This window comes from Callospermophilus lateralis, chromosome 2, assembly GCF_048772815.1.
Source record: "Callospermophilus lateralis isolate mCalLat2 chromosome 2, mCalLat2.hap1, whole genome shotgun sequence".
NCBI lineage: Eukaryota > Metazoa > Chordata > Mammalia > Rodentia > Sciuridae > Callospermophilus > Callospermophilus lateralis.
This window is the reverse complement of record NC_135306.1, coordinates 123,593,731-123,609,799: the sequence shown is the minus strand read 5'-3', so window position 1 is coordinate 123,609,799 and position 16,069 is coordinate 123,593,731. Positions and strand designations below refer to the sequence as shown.

The 16,069-nt window shown below is 33.7% G+C and overlaps 1 protein-coding gene across 2 annotated transcripts in view; it reads left to right on the top strand.

Moving 5' to 3' along the window:
- Positions 1-3,988: 3,988 nt before the first annotated feature.
- Positions 3,989-16,069, top strand: part of Dync2h1 (dynein cytoplasmic 2 heavy chain 1) — a 337,531-nt gene continuing 325,450 nt past the window's right edge. For both annotated transcript variants that reach the window (XM_076843827.2, XM_076843826.2), the window contains exons 1-9: positions 3,989-4,183; positions 7,938-8,108; positions 8,401-8,530; positions 10,083-10,201; positions 11,164-11,308; positions 12,031-12,263; positions 15,425-15,559; positions 15,665-15,778; positions 15,896-16,007. In XM_076843827.2, coding sequence (XP_076699942.2) covers positions 3,989-4,183; positions 7,938-8,108; positions 8,401-8,530; positions 10,083-10,201; positions 11,164-11,308; positions 12,031-12,263; positions 15,425-15,559; positions 15,665-15,778; positions 15,896-16,007 — 1,354 coding nt within the window. The remainder of the gene's footprint in view (positions 4,184-7,937; positions 8,109-8,400; positions 8,531-10,082; positions 10,202-11,163; positions 11,309-12,030; positions 12,264-15,424; positions 15,560-15,664; positions 15,779-15,895; positions 16,008-16,069) is intronic.

Below are 16,069 nucleotides of genomic sequence, written 5' to 3'. Positions count from 1 at the left end.
AAAGAAGATCTTAATAGTTGGTGAACCAATATCTTCAAAATGACTACTACATGATGCTACAAAGTTATGTGTGAGTAAAAGATAAACTCATAGTGTAAGATAATCAATGGATTTTAATGTAACTGAGAATAAAATATTCATTGATGTGTTTCCAGATTCAAATTCAACTATATTTTAAGAACAGTCACTTGTGGCTGGGTGCACTGGGGGACACATGCAATCCCAGTGACTGAGGAGGCTGAGACAGGAGAATTGCAAGTTCCATGCCAACCTCAGTAATTTAGTGAGGCCCTCAACAACTTAGTGAGATTCTGTCTCAAAATAAAAAAAATTAAAAAGGCTGGGGATATATGTCAGTGGCAAAATGTCCCTGCTGCAATTCCCAGTACAATTTTTAAAAAAATTTTCTAACAGCATATCTATGTGAGGTTTGATATTCTTCCTATTCTTCAACCAAAAGCATTGTATCTAAGAAATGGAATGCAGAAGCCAAAAAAGGATCCAGCTGTCTTCTACTAAACCAGACATGAAAGAGATTTGCAGATATGCAAAAGTGTATTATTCTCTTATCAAATTTATTTTCCTTTTTATAGCTATTTTCATAAAAATATTTTTGTGTTATTTAGAGATGGACTCATTATTTTAAAATAATCATTAAATTAACATTATTTAAATAATCATTATTATTAAATTAATCATTATTTCAAAATTCCCTTTTTAAATTTCTAGTAGTAAATATTGATAGACATAATTTACATAAATAAAAATTTTTGGAGTCTTCAATTTTTATTATTTATTTATTTTGAAAATTGAATCAGGGCTTTTTGCATGCTACGTGGACACTTTACTACTACATCCCTAGACCATGGAATCTTCAGTAATTTTTTAAAATACAAAGAGGTACTGACACCAGGTAGTTTGGGAAATGACAGTATGGAACAAAATTAAGAAACTTTGGCTCAGAAAGGTTCTGCATCTTGTTCTCCAGCTCATATTTCCTGTTTTTATGCCACCTGCCAGCTAATAAGCCAATGATCTACATAAAAATAAAATTTAGACTGTACCATGAATATTAATTACATTTTTTGTTTCAAAAATTACAAAAATAAACTCACATGTTTAATGTACACAACAAAGGTTATTTCTTCTTATTTAACAATTGCTGATATTACTGCACATTGTGACTTAGGGGCATAGGGTCTTACTAATTTATGGTTTTACCATCTCTTCTTGCTTTGTTTTTATCTTCATCCAGTTGTCAAAAGGCAAAGGTATACTCAGTTCTTTAAACTTTTTGCCCTGAAACTGCCATACATTACTTTTGCTCACATTTCATGGTGTGAATGGCCATGCCTGGATAGTAGCCATGTCTTCTCTATAAAAAGAACAAATGGCTTTTTGTGGATCTGCTTGCCTAGCACTGTGATACTGTATAAAGAGATTAGTTTGAATTGGATTTTGGTATGAATCTTGCCTTTACTACTCACCATCTCTGTGGCCTCATTCAAGTTATTAAATCTCTGAGATCTTTTTTTTTTAACCTCTGAGATTTCTTCTCCTTCTTCCATCCCCTCCTCTTCTTCCTCCTACTTGTCTTCCTTTTTTTTTTTTTTTTTTTTGGTATGGGTTACTCTATCACTAAGTCATATCTATAGGCTTTTTAAAATTTTGAGATGGGCTCACTAAGCTGCTGAGACTGTCCTCAAACTTGAGATCTTCTGTCTCAGTTTTCCTTCTTTTTTTTGTTGTGAACTTCATAAGTATAGGGTCCTAATGTATCTTGTTTCATACTCTATTCATAGTTTTACATGCACAGCAGTGAACAGGATATACAAATCCTCTCTCCTCAAAGGGTTTACATGTCAAATGGAATTTTCATGTTTCTTGAGGTCTGGGTTAAACTTGGGCCATAATGTTCATTGTAGAGTGAGAAGTTCTATATCCATTTATGTTTTCTAAAATCCTTTTTTTAGCTACCCAGTTACCTTGGGTTCCTATTTTGATTTTTTTTCCCCATCTAGTGTTCCCACTTCACTGTTTGGATTTTTCCCATCCAGTGTTAGACTCACATCTCCCATCTTATGGGTGTTTCCTGAAAATTTAAATTCATTTACTTTTATAATTGAGTTTCTTTTCATTGGGACTCCCAAATCTTAGTCAAGGTGTTCAGCAGATAAAAGTCCATCCTTCTACTTCTAGAATAATAGAATTGGAGGAGAAAGTTGTGATTATCGAAGGTAAATTAAAAAATATCAGTATATAATTATGTACCTTAGGAAGACAGCTCAGATCAGTGCTAAGATGATGCTTAAAGACTAGACCAAAAACTATGTAAGAGCAGGGATTGTTTCCAGGGCCTGCTTCAGTGCTAGCATATAGTAGCATATACTAAATATTTTTATAAGAAAAGTGTTTAACTGAGAACATCTTTGATGAATGTACTGACTGAAAAAACTCAACAGTTTAGTAATTTGTAGTGATGCTGTTATGCGATGGAGGCCTTCTGGGAAATAGAGGCAGTGTGAAGACCCCTGCTTCAAATCCCAATTCTTGTGATCAAGTCAGAAAGATTTCAGATATGCTGCCCAGAGTAACAGGCATGAGTTTAATGAAGGGATATGAAATGGGAAAGGACCCTGTCTAGGGAGAGAATGGGTCCCCTCGGAGAGGGAGAGAGAAAGCCTCTCCTGCACTCCAGTTTTATTAGGGATCCCAGAAAAGTTTCCAGAGAGTCCCACCCAGGTCACCCAGGTCCACCTCTTGACTTTTGACTGTGGTCAGCAAGGTAAACATCAGACTGTCAAGTTTCCACTGCCTTGACAACTCTGGGTCACTTTGGCTCATGCTGACAGTTCTAATTGGATTCTTAACCATAAATTTTTATAGATTTTTATGGTTGAGAGGAATTATAATTAGCTCCTTGAGTTTTGAGATCTAGTCTGTGAAATGGCACATAGAAGGCACCTCCTTCAGAGTAAACTAGGGTCCTCCTATAGACATTATCTCTGGTCTGCATTTCTTCTGCCAATAACAGGTAGTTTGCTGAGGAATGTGAGGTAGCCTGTCCGCTTAAGCCAGGCAGGGCTGCAGGTAAATTGCTTCCTGAAAAAGAAAGCATGTGGGGGTCAGCACAGTGGGGCCAGTTTATAGAATTATTCTCTTAACCTAGAGTTCCCACCATTCTCAGGTGTCTGTCCCCTTTCAATGCCATGAGGAGGAAAATGAAGCCTGCCTTCATTTCTGAATTTTTCTTCAGTGTTTGTTTGTATTTGTTATTAAATAAAGCAACAGTTATCATTGTATATTTTGGCAATTTTATAAGCAGAGTTGTTTTAGGGTTATTATTGAAATTTTCTGAAATTTAGATAAAAATAAATAAAGCAGGAAGTTAACTAGCACAGACATTAACATTGTGTTGACCTTTCATTATCACCCTCTCTAAAAAGTGATTTTTAAATAATGAAATTTTAAAATCCTCACTTGGTTGAAAGATAGTATTTCTTCATTTTACATAGATGGAAATGAGGGGACAGTGGTTTGCTAATGGATGTACGTGGAAAGGGAGCACTAGAATCCAGCTCTTAAATCCAGGTTACGCTGCTGCACATTCAGGTTAGATGTACCTCTTCTGAATGTGCATTATAAGAAATCGGTAGGAAGAATAAAAGGTATTTTTCAGTCAATACAAACTTGCCGGAATCTTTTATAATCCATTATCACAGAGATCAGCTAAGGAGCTTGGAAATAGTCCATCACCTCTAAGAGCTTTGCGTGCGTGCGTGCGACCGACACAAAAACGTCCGCTGCGTGCCGCCGTAGCGCTCCGTCGCCATAGCGACCGCCCCGGCAACCGCGAAGCTCTGAGATCCGCGGGCCCACTCTGAGTTTTGAGCAGAGCTCTGCTCTTCCCTTCCCTTTCCCTCCGGCCTGGTTTCTTGTTCCTTCCCTTTCCCGCCAGCCCTTTTCCCTTGTCCCTCTATCCAAAATCATGGCGGCCGGGATTCCGGATGTTCGGAAGCTCTTCATTTTCACTACTACCCAGAATTATTTCGGGCTGGTGTTGGAATCCTGGGACCAGCCATTGCTGTCCAACTGTCTTGAAATCAACAACTTCTTGGATGATGGAAACCAGATGCTCCTCAGGGTGCAGCGGTCCGATGCCGGATTCTCCTTTTCCAACACGGTACGGCTCCTTGCGTCCCTGCCTAACCTCCCTTTACGTACCCGGGCTCCACCAGAGGGATGGATGGTCGACCGCTCGTCAGCCCTACTCACAGATCCTCGTCTGGAGCCCAAGTCTGTCTCCGCCTGCCTAGCCTTGGAATTAGCCACTTTGGCCCGGTACTTAGTACTTCAGCATGTAGTTTCCAAGCCTGCATCCCACCTGACAGAAGGAGGTTCCCTATCCACACATCTGAATAGAAATAATTAGATATATTTAAAAAACTTATGTATTTTGTACCAGGGGTTGGACCCAGTGGCCCTTAACCACGGAGCTATATCCGCACCCCTTTTTATTTTCTATTTTTGAGACAGGGTCTCACCAAGTTGCTGAGACTTGCTTTGAACTCAGGATCCTCCTACTTTAGCCTCGGAGCCTCTAGGATGATAGGCGCGTGCCACTGCGCTAGGCTAGAAAGAATTATATGTGTGTGTGTGTGTGTGTGTGTGTGTGCGCGCGCGCGCGCGCGCTTCCTTCCTTCCTTCCTTTCTCTCTCTCTTTTGTTTTTGACATGCCCTTTACCCAGTTGTTGAGGTTTGTCTGGAATTTGCGTTCCTCCAGTCTCATCCTTGAAAGTAGCTGGGACTGCAGCCTCTCACTGCCCTCCTGATTCTCTTTTCCTAAATTTCATTTTAAATTATTTATGTTTTGGTAAAGGGATTGAACTCAGGAGCTTTAACCGCTGAGCCACATTCTCATTATTTTTTGAGACGGGATCTGGATAAGTTCCTGAGGCTGGCTTTGAACTTTTCATCCTCCTGCCTCAGCCTTCTGAGCTGTTAGGATTAGAGGCTTCCAGCTTTTTCTATTTTTTTTAAAGTATTATTATTATTATTTTTAGTTGTAGTTGGACACAGTACCACCTTCCTTTCTCTCTCTCTCTCTCTCTCTCTCTCTCTCTCTCTCTCTGGAAAAACTGCACATTATTTATTTTGATTTGCTTTTCTCCTCCCTTTTTTCCGTTTTCCCCTTTGAGGCAAATTCTGGTATTTTTTTTTTTTTTCTATTTGTGCACTGACCTTAGTTAGCATGGCCTGAGGGAAAAATTAGTTAGGAATTAATCGTTGAAATATGATTTGATATATTCCAAGATAAAGTTTAAATTTCTTTTTTGATGTACACATGGTTTTGATTTACTTTTTGCCGTGCTCCCTCTACTGGCAGGATTGCGCAAAAATGGTTACATTTGCAATCAGAACTCATAAACCTCCAATAAAAATGTAAGATAATTGCTTGACAAAATGAAAGGGGTTAAGCAAATAGATGAAAATTGACAAAACATAGACATATTTTCAACCCTTCCTTTTGTGTTCAATCTTATCGTTAGGTCTAACAGAATATTTGACACTCAGCAAATATTTGGTCCATTTTTGTAGAATGATTGAATCATTCACTGTATTCACTATGAATCTTATTCTTGAGTTTAATTCTATTCAATAAACATTTGTTTTGAACTTAAAATATGCAAGGTGTTTTGCTGGGCCTGGTGGATTTACAAAATATATAAAAAGGATAGATAATTGTAACTAATGTTTATTTTCACTTTACTCTTCGTCAGGCATTGTAAGCATTTCATATGTATTATTGCATTTAATCTCCACAAGACAATAAGATTGGAACTATTCTTATATTATGACTGAGGAAAGCAAGGCACAAAGGTTGTATCCCAAGTGTTAACTGTTCTGCTTCTCTAATACTACAATTCAGAATAGGGTCACTGCTTCTGCCTCCCAGAGCCTCGCTCTAATGGTTTAGGATAACATGTATTTAGTAAATTATAAAACCATGGCAACTCTTGTAAATGCCTTTTAAGATTCAGATGGAATGCAGTGGGAAAGATGGGAAGATTTTCAGTTTGTGAAAATGTGTCTTGTGTTGGGATTTGAAAGTTGAAGCTATCACTTTTTAAGTTAAAGCTTATACAGGTAGAACTTAGCAGTGTATCTTGCTATTTTTAGTCATATACCATACTACAGTTTTTAGTCATATTTGAGAATATGTTGTTATGTGTGAGAATTAGCATGCTGTAATAAGTTAATGTCAACAAATATTTATTGAGTGCCTCCTCAAGGTCTGACACAGCCTTAGGTGTTAGGGATAAAGCCATGAACACAGAGTCGTGACTTCAAGGAGTAACACTGGAATGAACCATGGGTTAAATACACAGATATGTAATGTAATGTTATTTTTATTGTTAATACATTAATACATTATGTTAAGATAAAAATAATATTTTAATAGTGATGGGGGAGGGGCAGGGAACTGCATTAAAATAAAGTAGAAGGAAATACCTCTCTGAATAAGTGACTTTTAAAGTGATATTTGATGAGCTGTAGACAGGCGTAAGTTCTGTGGGAAAATTGTTCTAAGTAAAAAAAACAAAAACAAAAACAAAAACAAAAAAAACCAAAAAAACCTGTAAATACCAAAGCCTTGAGTTGGGTCTCAGCTTGGTTTCAAGGGGCAAAAAAGAAAAAAAAAAAGAAAATCCATGGTGATGGCTTAAGTCTCATGTGTACATTAGACTTAGTTTGGAATTTGAAAAGTTGAAGCTATCACTTAAAGGTGAGTGTGTGAGATAGAACATGGATTGGTAAACTTACTGTATTGGGTTAGATAATATTTTAGGCTTAGTTGGCTATAAGTTCTTTCTTCCAACTATGACTCGGCCATTATAGTGTGAAAACAGTCATGTAATAAACTGTGTAGTAAGCAATGTAAATGAATGAGTATGACTATTTTCTAATAAAACTTTATTTATGAACACTGATTGATATTTGAAATTCACATAATTTTCATGTGTCAAGAGAGAAGAGAGTTTGAGAAATATATTAGTACAAGTAAAGTGTCAGTTTCTTTCCAGTGATTAAAAATTGTAATAATTAAGGTAAAAATGGCATGAAGTTAATTTATCTATAAATTAATTTTTATATACAACAGTAACCTTGTTTGAAAGCTTTTTAGTGCATAGACTTCTCTTCCTAGAAAAAGAAATGAGAATAACTCTGAAAATATGTATCTAATGCCGAAACTTCTTTTGAGTTAGCAAAACTCTTCTTGGCAATGAACTAATTACTATAAACTGTCCTATTTTAAATAAGATTGCTTTAGTGAATTTTGATTAAATTCACCTGGTTCCAATTTTAAATAACCTTAACTATATGACAGTTTAATAAAAAAAGTGTGATGCTCAAACTCTTTAAGGAAAATATTTTGGTTAAAGCAAAGATGATTTTAGGAGATAAATAAGTTTATTTTGGCAATTTTGAGTACATGTTATATTATATATATTAAATCCTATATTAAATATAGTTTTAGAAGAAACTTTAAAATTGCTTTTTCCAGGAGACAAGATCATTAACATTTCTGTTACAGACTTTATCATGATGGTAGAGAAGTACACTACTCATCATTGTGTACCTTGGGCATCCAACTTTGATCTTTAGTATTCTTGAGTCTGGCTGGAGTAGAATAGTTAGTAGTGTATGTCAACAATATATAGTGTCAACCTATTATAACAGCTTTATAATATAATCACATGTAAGTGGAGATCCATTTTTAAACTCAGGTATTCTTAAGGAGCAGAAATAGATTGATTTAGTATATTCATTTTTACAGTAACTATTTTTCCATGTGGTAGAATATTTTAGAGCAACATTTCTTACAAATATTGAATTTTATGATGATAACATTTAACAATTGTTTATCACTTTAGATTGATTTTGGTGACACAAAAGATAAGGTGCTGGTTTTTTTCAAGCTTCGACCTGAAGTAATTACAGATGAGAATCTACATACTAACATTCTTGTTTCATCTATGTTGGAGTCTCCTATTAATTCCCTATACCAAGCAGTACGTCATGTGTTTGCACCAGTGTTGTTAAAGGTGAGTAAAATAGCTATGTAACTATTTATTTATTGTTTTTTACTTATGTATTTGGATAAATGTGTATGTAAACACAAGCATTTATTTAATTTTCTATTAATGTAGTTAATATTTTAGTTTTTAAATTGAATTCTTTCTTTTGCTGTGCTAAAGATCAAATTTAGGGCTAAACTATCTTTTCTTAAATTCTAATTTTAAAGTAAACTTTGTTGACTAATAGTGACTCTGTTTCAGGAAGCCAATGTGATTGGGAATACTTGATCAATGGTTGCTCTTATATATTTTTCTATAGGATCAGGAATGGAGCAGAAACTTTGATCCCAAACTTCAGAATCTTTTGAGTGAACTAGAAGCTGGGTTGGGTGTAGTTCTACGAAGATCAGACTTATCAAAATTGAAACTTAAGGAAGATGATACAAGAGGTATATAACAATATATAATGTTTTATGTACATAAATCATTTATAAAAGTAACTATGATATAATCATCTCTGTTTACTCAAAGAAAGGGCAAAATGGTTATTTTGTTAGTACATTGCTAAATGAACATATTTCTTCACAGATTGTTTTTCATGTTTTTGTAATTTCTCAGCATAAGCTTTATTTAAATAAAAAGATTTATATGGATGTGGAGAAGACAGAAGTATATTTCTTAAAAATATGCAATTTATGAAAATAGAAAATATGGTTGATTCTCATTATTTGCAGTAGTTATGTCTTATAAAGTCACAGTGAAGACTGAATTAGTGAATTCTGAACCATTGCTTCCAGGGAAAATAGAGGGTAAAGTTCCTTCAGGCCTTTGGTCACAACAGTTTGTCATCTGATCAATACCTAACCTTATTCTTGGTTTTGTTTTGTTTTTGGTACTAGATATTTAACCCAGGGATGCTTAACCACTTAGCCACATCCATAGCCATTTTTTAAATTTTTGTATTGAGACAGGATCTTGCTAAGTTGCTTTAGGGCCTCATTAAGTTGCTGAGACTGGCTTTGAACTTGCGATCTTCCTGTGTCAGTCTCCCAAGTTGCTGGGATTACAGGTGTGTGCCACTGTGTCCAGCAATACTTAACCTTATTTTTTATGTGTTTCTATATGAAGACACTTTCATTTATTTCACTTTCATTTATTAATATTGTCTTCATGACCAACATTATAATAGATGCCTGAAGGAAGCTTACTAACACAAATATTTTTTCTGTAAGGAACCTCACAACTTTCTTGTGGTTGGGAATACTGGACAGAATTTTAGCACTATGCTTGGGGATCATTTTAAGCCATGAAATCAGCAAAATCTTAAAAATCTAAAAAATATGGTGTTAAATAGTCTGCAAAAAGGACATTTGTTTATAGAAAGAGATGGGAAGCAAGAAGGTAGACTGTTACATTGTTTGACCTTAGCTGGGAACAGGTATGTCAGGAGACAAATTTTTGCTGCTATAATATATAATATGCAAATAATGAGTACCAACTAATTGTATACCTTGCATTATTAGACCTACCTTCAACTTTTATTTTAAAATGTATTTTATCTGAGGGTATCTAATTGTCATTTCATTGTGGCTATAGATGAATTACTATTCATATGAACAATTAATATTAAATTCATAATATATAAATAATTATTTTAAAATATGGGGAGCAGTGTGAATGGTATTAGAATTACATTTTGGAATATGCATTGGAGAAGCAAGCTCATTGACACAAGATGCAGAATGTTTATATAGATAGGAATGGTTTACAAAAGTGTGCAGGAATCATTCTGAGCAACAAACTCAACAAATATTATGTGACGTGCAAATTTGGGTTCTAAAGTGGATTTATCTACTATTATCTGATAGAGTTTGTATATTTTCAAGCATATAGGAAATGTGCATGTATCTAGATATAACCAAAATTAGCAGATGAATCAAATAATTTTCTGGATTTTCATTTTCCATTGAAAATTTCTTTCTTTCTCCTTTACTTTCATAGGTATTCTTACACCAAGTGATGAGTTCCAGTTTTGGATAGAACAAGCTCATCGTGGAAATAAACAAATTAGTAAAGAAAGAGCCAATTATTTTAAAGAATTATTTGAATCAATTGCAAGAGTACGTGATTCATACATAGTTATATATCAGGCTTCTTATAAAAGTATTTTAGGATTGAGTTCTTACATTCTGTTTTAAAATCTCCTTGATGACTGTGAATAAAATGTATACTTCACACATAACAAAGTTTACTTGAGGTGTATTTAAAATGAGGAAAACTTAGAAATACAAATCATATAAAACAAAAAAAGTTAAATTCTTATCTCTAGAAATATCTTCTCAAACACAAAACTACTTTCCTATAGGTACTTAGCATGAAACAAAAACTTAGTTCAGAGGTTTATGTGCATAGAGGTGATATATTCTTTTGAAATAATATTCACTTTACTCAAATTAACATTTTCAAAATGGCCTGAATTATGATAAATATCTTAGTTTTATGCTTATTTGATTGATTATTCCTTGATGTATCTTCATTGAGATTAAATAAATAATTTTGACTGCAAAAAGTGTATTTTGAAAACAAATTTTTATAGAGGTTTTCTACTTGTTCCACTGTTATTTCATTAATATCATCTTGGTGGTCTGTTTGAAATAATTTTAAGCTTTTTTTTGAAACAATGATAAAATATAGAATGATAAATATTGTACCATTTTTGTATTGTTAACCACAATATTATGCAACATAAAAAATAACAGTAAAAATATGAACTATAATGGGTAGTGTGCATATGAAGGTAAGGCTATGTGAACTGGGAATATATGTAAATGAATCTAAATTTTAAAAAAAGTAGGTCAAGAGTATAAATAGTGACTAGACTTTATTATTTTATCTTTTGGCTTTCATAAAATTTATGTATATGGAGGGTATTTCCATAAATAAGTAATTATCATGGTAGAAAATGAGAAAACCCTATGTCAAATATTCGAGTTTTAGCAGTTGAAAAATCTGGGATCATTTGACTGTATTACTCAAGTTTCAGATATGATTATGTTAAAAAATTACCATATTTTTGTTTTAGGAGTTTTATAACTTGGACAATCTATCATTACTGGAAGTTGTTGACTTGGTGGAGACAACTCGTGATGTTGTAGATGATGTGTGGAGACAAACAGAACATGATCCTTATCCTGAGTCACGAATGTTACATCTTTTAGATATCATAGGTATTAGTAAAGAAATGAACTTTTGGAAGCTTGTCTTATTTTCTTTTTTTCCTTTAAACTCCAACTTAAAAATGTTCCTAGTGTAATATAATAATTGCTACTTAAAGTAATTCTTAAAGCAAATCATTTAGAATTACATAGATGTTTGTATATTGCTGGTTAACTTAAATCTTTTGTCAAATTCACTGACCATTAATAGAATTATATAAATCTATATAAATCTAAATTATATAGATCTTCAATATTTATGCATTTATATTCTACATTTTCAACTGAACCGAAAAAATAGTAAAAATATATTGATTTATATGTCAATGTTAAATTTTTGACCTAGAAAAAATCCTTTTTATTATTATACTAAGGAATAACAGATAAGTACATTAAAGGTGAATGTACAAAAATATTTATTGCAATACTATTTGTAATATGAGTAGGAAAATAGCAATTGGGAGTTATTTACATAATACTATTTCCATACAGTAAGCTCTGCGGCCTTGCAAAAACTGAATATACATCTCTGCACTTGAAGGTGTACACAATACATTGAAAGATGCAGAAATGCAAACTGATGTGTGTGTGTTTTAAACAGTATGTTATTGATAGTGTTAGTATAAGGGTGTTCTTGTGGTTTTCATAAAGTCTTTGTTAATTTGTGTATTTTTAAAATTTTGTCATAAGCATGCATTTTATTTCCATTAAAATTTTGATTTATGTTTTACTAGGTGGTTCATTTGGAAGGTTTGTTCAGAAAAAGCTGGGAACTTTGAACCTATGGGAAGATCCTTATTATCTTGTGAAAGAAAATCTGAAAGCTGGTATTTCAATTTGTGAACAATGGGTGATAGTCTGTAATCATCTAACAGGTCAGGTTTGGCAGCGCTTTGTTCCTCATCCATGGAAAAATGAAAAATATTTCCCAGAAACACTTGATAAACTTGGCAAACGCCTTGAAGAGGTATCTATTTGATTATATGTTTCTTTGTCTTTAAGAATGAAGTGGGTCTTTACTTGTTTGTGAATGTATTTTATATTTAATAAGTACTATACCTCTGATAGAAATTATTTATAGTTTTGGGAAAGGATAGGAGTTAAAGTTCATGTGGGATAATTTATGGCATAGTATTAGGTGCACAGTAGGCACTAAGTGCTAGTTTACGTCTTTCTTTTTTTGGGGTGTATGTGACAAGTGAACATTGCTAGTCGTGAAATTCTATTTTGTTCTTTGTTGTAAAGAAAATAATCCCCTTCTCTTTCTGTGGAAGCTCAGACATTGTCTTTGCTATTTCAATTATTTTTATATATGGACCTTTTTAATAGGTGGTACTCTTGTTTGCAACAGCTGCCAATTACATAAGTTATGAGTTTCAGTATAGAATTAATTTACCTATGTACCTTCAAGGGACAGGCAAAATGAAATTATCTGAATATTGTAAGGCTGACTCCATCCCCCTCTTGCTTCGGGAAATCATAGTTCTTTGTTCTTTTTTTAATGTTTTTCATTTTGGAATAATTTAAACATACACAAAGGTAAAATAGTATAATGAATGCTTAGGTGTCAGTTACTCAGAATAACTACTGACATTATTTACTCTTTATCTCATCTTTGTCTTGCTTTCTGTGTGCACCTCCCTTTAGTATGCTGCAATATTTTAAAGCCAAAATATATGTTAGTATCATAAAATATAAGCGCAATTACCATTATTCCACCCAACAAAGTGACAGTAATTTCTTAATATAATTTTGTATTTAGTCATTGTTCATTTATCCTGATTGTTTCAGAATTTTGTTTTATTTTGGATATTGGATATTGAATGAACTCAGGGGCACTCAACCACTGAGCCACATCCCCAGCCCTATTTTGCATTTTATTTACAGACAGGGTCTCACTAATTGCTTAAATGCCTTGATTTTGCTGAGGCTGGCTTTGAACTTTAGATCCTCCTATCTTAGCCTCTTGAACTGCTGGGATTATAGGAGGGTGCCACTGCACTCAGCTCAGAAATTATTTTTTTTAATAATTGGCTTATTTAAATCAGGTTAAAAACAAGCTCCATGTATTGCACACCTGTGCTGAGTTTCTTTTAATTTATTACAGTTTTTCCTATGTGTTTTGTTATGCAATATAGTACTCCCATCTTTAGGATTTGTGTTTTTATATTGTGCTATTTATCATGTTTCTGATTCTCTCATTTTTCTTTCTTTCTTTTTTTTTTAAAGAGAGAGAATTTTAATATTTATTTTTCAGTTTTCGGCGGACACAACACCTTTGTCTGTATGTGGTGCTGAGGATCGAACCTGGCCCGCACGCATGCCAGGCGAGCATGCTACCACTTGAGCCATATCCCCAGCCCCTGATTCCCTCATTTTTCTAACTCATAAGCTATAAAGGCTTGATTAGGTTCACTCCCCAGCACTCCCCCTCCCCCCACCAAAAAAGAGCCTTGATTAAAGATTTTTTTTTCAAGAGTATTTCAAAGGTAGTTCTGTATAGTTTTTATGAATTCCGTCCAGAGGCATGTAGTGTCTGGATTTTCTATTTTTAGCGAGGTTGAGTTTACTCTGTGGGTTCAGGTATGATCTGCCTCATGGTTTACAATCCTCTCCATCAACTTCTTAATGTTTTTAGCATCCTTTGGTAATTATGAAGTGTTGTAAAATGACTGTTTTCTATATCAGTCATTCTTTTTGCCCTTCCTTCCTTCCTTCCTTCCTTCCTTCCTTCCTTCCTTCCTTCCTTCCTCCCTCCCTTCCTCCCTTCCTCCCTTCCTCCCTCTCCTCCTCCTCCTCCCTCCTCCTCCTCCTCCTTCTTCCTTCTTCTTCTTCTTCTTTTTTTTTTGGTACTGGGGATTGAACCCAGGGGTGCTTAACTACTTAGTCACATCCCCAGAACTTTTTAATATTTTATTTAGAGACAGGGTCTCACTGAGTTACTTAGGGCCTTGCTTAATTGCTGAGTCTGGTTTTGAATTTACGGTTGTCCTGTCTCAGCCTCTCAAGTCGCTGGGATTACAGACACTTTGCCCGGCTCTTTCTGCAATTTCTAGTGATTATTATTTTTCTGTAAAGTAGAATTTTCCCCATCAACTTTTTAGTTCCCTGAAATATAGTTTGCATAGCAATGGAAGGATAGACATTTGCTTCTTTCTTTTTATTTATCATTCTTTCAAACATTGAGTAGTAGGTTAGTGTCATGGTAAGTTTCATAGGAGCAAAGAAATTGTTTTGGTAGTATCATGAACTCATGGATTTTTATATTTTATTGTTTCAGAACACTAATTATTCCCAAATTTTTCCATCTTTGGGCAGTAAGTACCCTCTCAATTTGGGCAATGAGTGCCCCTTTCAAGTTGGCTTCTGTGGCTCTGCTATTTCATTCATAACTTCAAGGCCCTGAAAATGTTCCAGCCCAGCCCATTTTGTATATTTTCTGTATTACATCTGCAATTAATTAGCCATTTTTCCAAGAATACTGGTTCTTTTTACTAGGAAATGATATCTAGCAATGATCTGATTGGGGAAGTGCTGTTACTTAGTTGTTATTGCTTTTAGGCTATGTAGACAGAATTGTTGAAGATTTTTTTAAGCAAAAAAAATAATACATCATGAGTCTATGCTCATATTTCCAATTCAAATGGAATATTTTAGTGTTTTACTTCATCTTTTTGATTGTTAGCAGATATTTTAAACTCAAAATACAACAATATTTGTTTTTCATCTGTGTGTTAACTATAAACATTAAGGTTGTTAACACTGATTTCATAATTAGAAGTGCAGTTTGTTGCAGAATAATGAAAATTAGAAGTTGCTACTATTTTCAGAACAGATTCTTAAAAGTTCACTTAAATGAGCCTTAAACAGAGTTTATAAATATCTAGATCTTATACATTTTCTCCAAACTTGATCACTTTGAATGATGTTTGTATGATGCTGTAATTATGTCTTTGAGCATCACTTTGATTATTGATGAGTTGTAATTCTCAGGATTATGGTTTTAGATTCGTTCATTTCAGAGAACCTATTTTAAAGAAATTATTGCCTGATATATTTAGATTTTAGACATTTATACAGTTTTTTTGATTTAAGTAAATTTTGTTGTTTTAATATTTTATGTTTTAGGTCTTGGCTGTTAGAACAATTCATGAGAAGCTTCTCTATTTTTTACCTGCCAGTGAAGAGAAAATTGTATGCCTGTCTCGAGTATTTGAACCTTTCACTGGCCTGAATCCTGTGCAATATAATCCATATACTGAGGTTGATTTTTTATATATATATATATGTATATAATTTCCTGTTTTTGTTCTTTTTAAAGGTTGATTTTTAAAATATTAAGTTTAACAATATTGTTAATTTGTTTAGCCTTTATGGAAAGCTGCAGTGTCTCAATATGAAAAAATTATTGCACCTGCAGAACAAAAAATAGCAGGAAAATTGAAAAATTATATTTCAGAAATTCAAGATAGCCCACAGCAGGTAAAATATTGAAATATTTTACTTTTAATGTTTTCCTTAAACCATTTTAGGAGATATTTGCATTTACTAAGTTGATCAATGGGGATGAACATACATTTACTTTGTTTTTTATGTTAGCTTCTTCAAGCATTTCTGAAATATAAAGAGTTGGTGAAGCGTCCAACTATAAGCAAAGAATTGATGTTGGAAAGAGAAACTTTATTGGCAAGACTTGTGGACTCGGTTAAAGGTAAAGGTTTTCCATAGATTATAGTGTTTGCTTGAAAACATATTTTTGTAGACTACATTTTT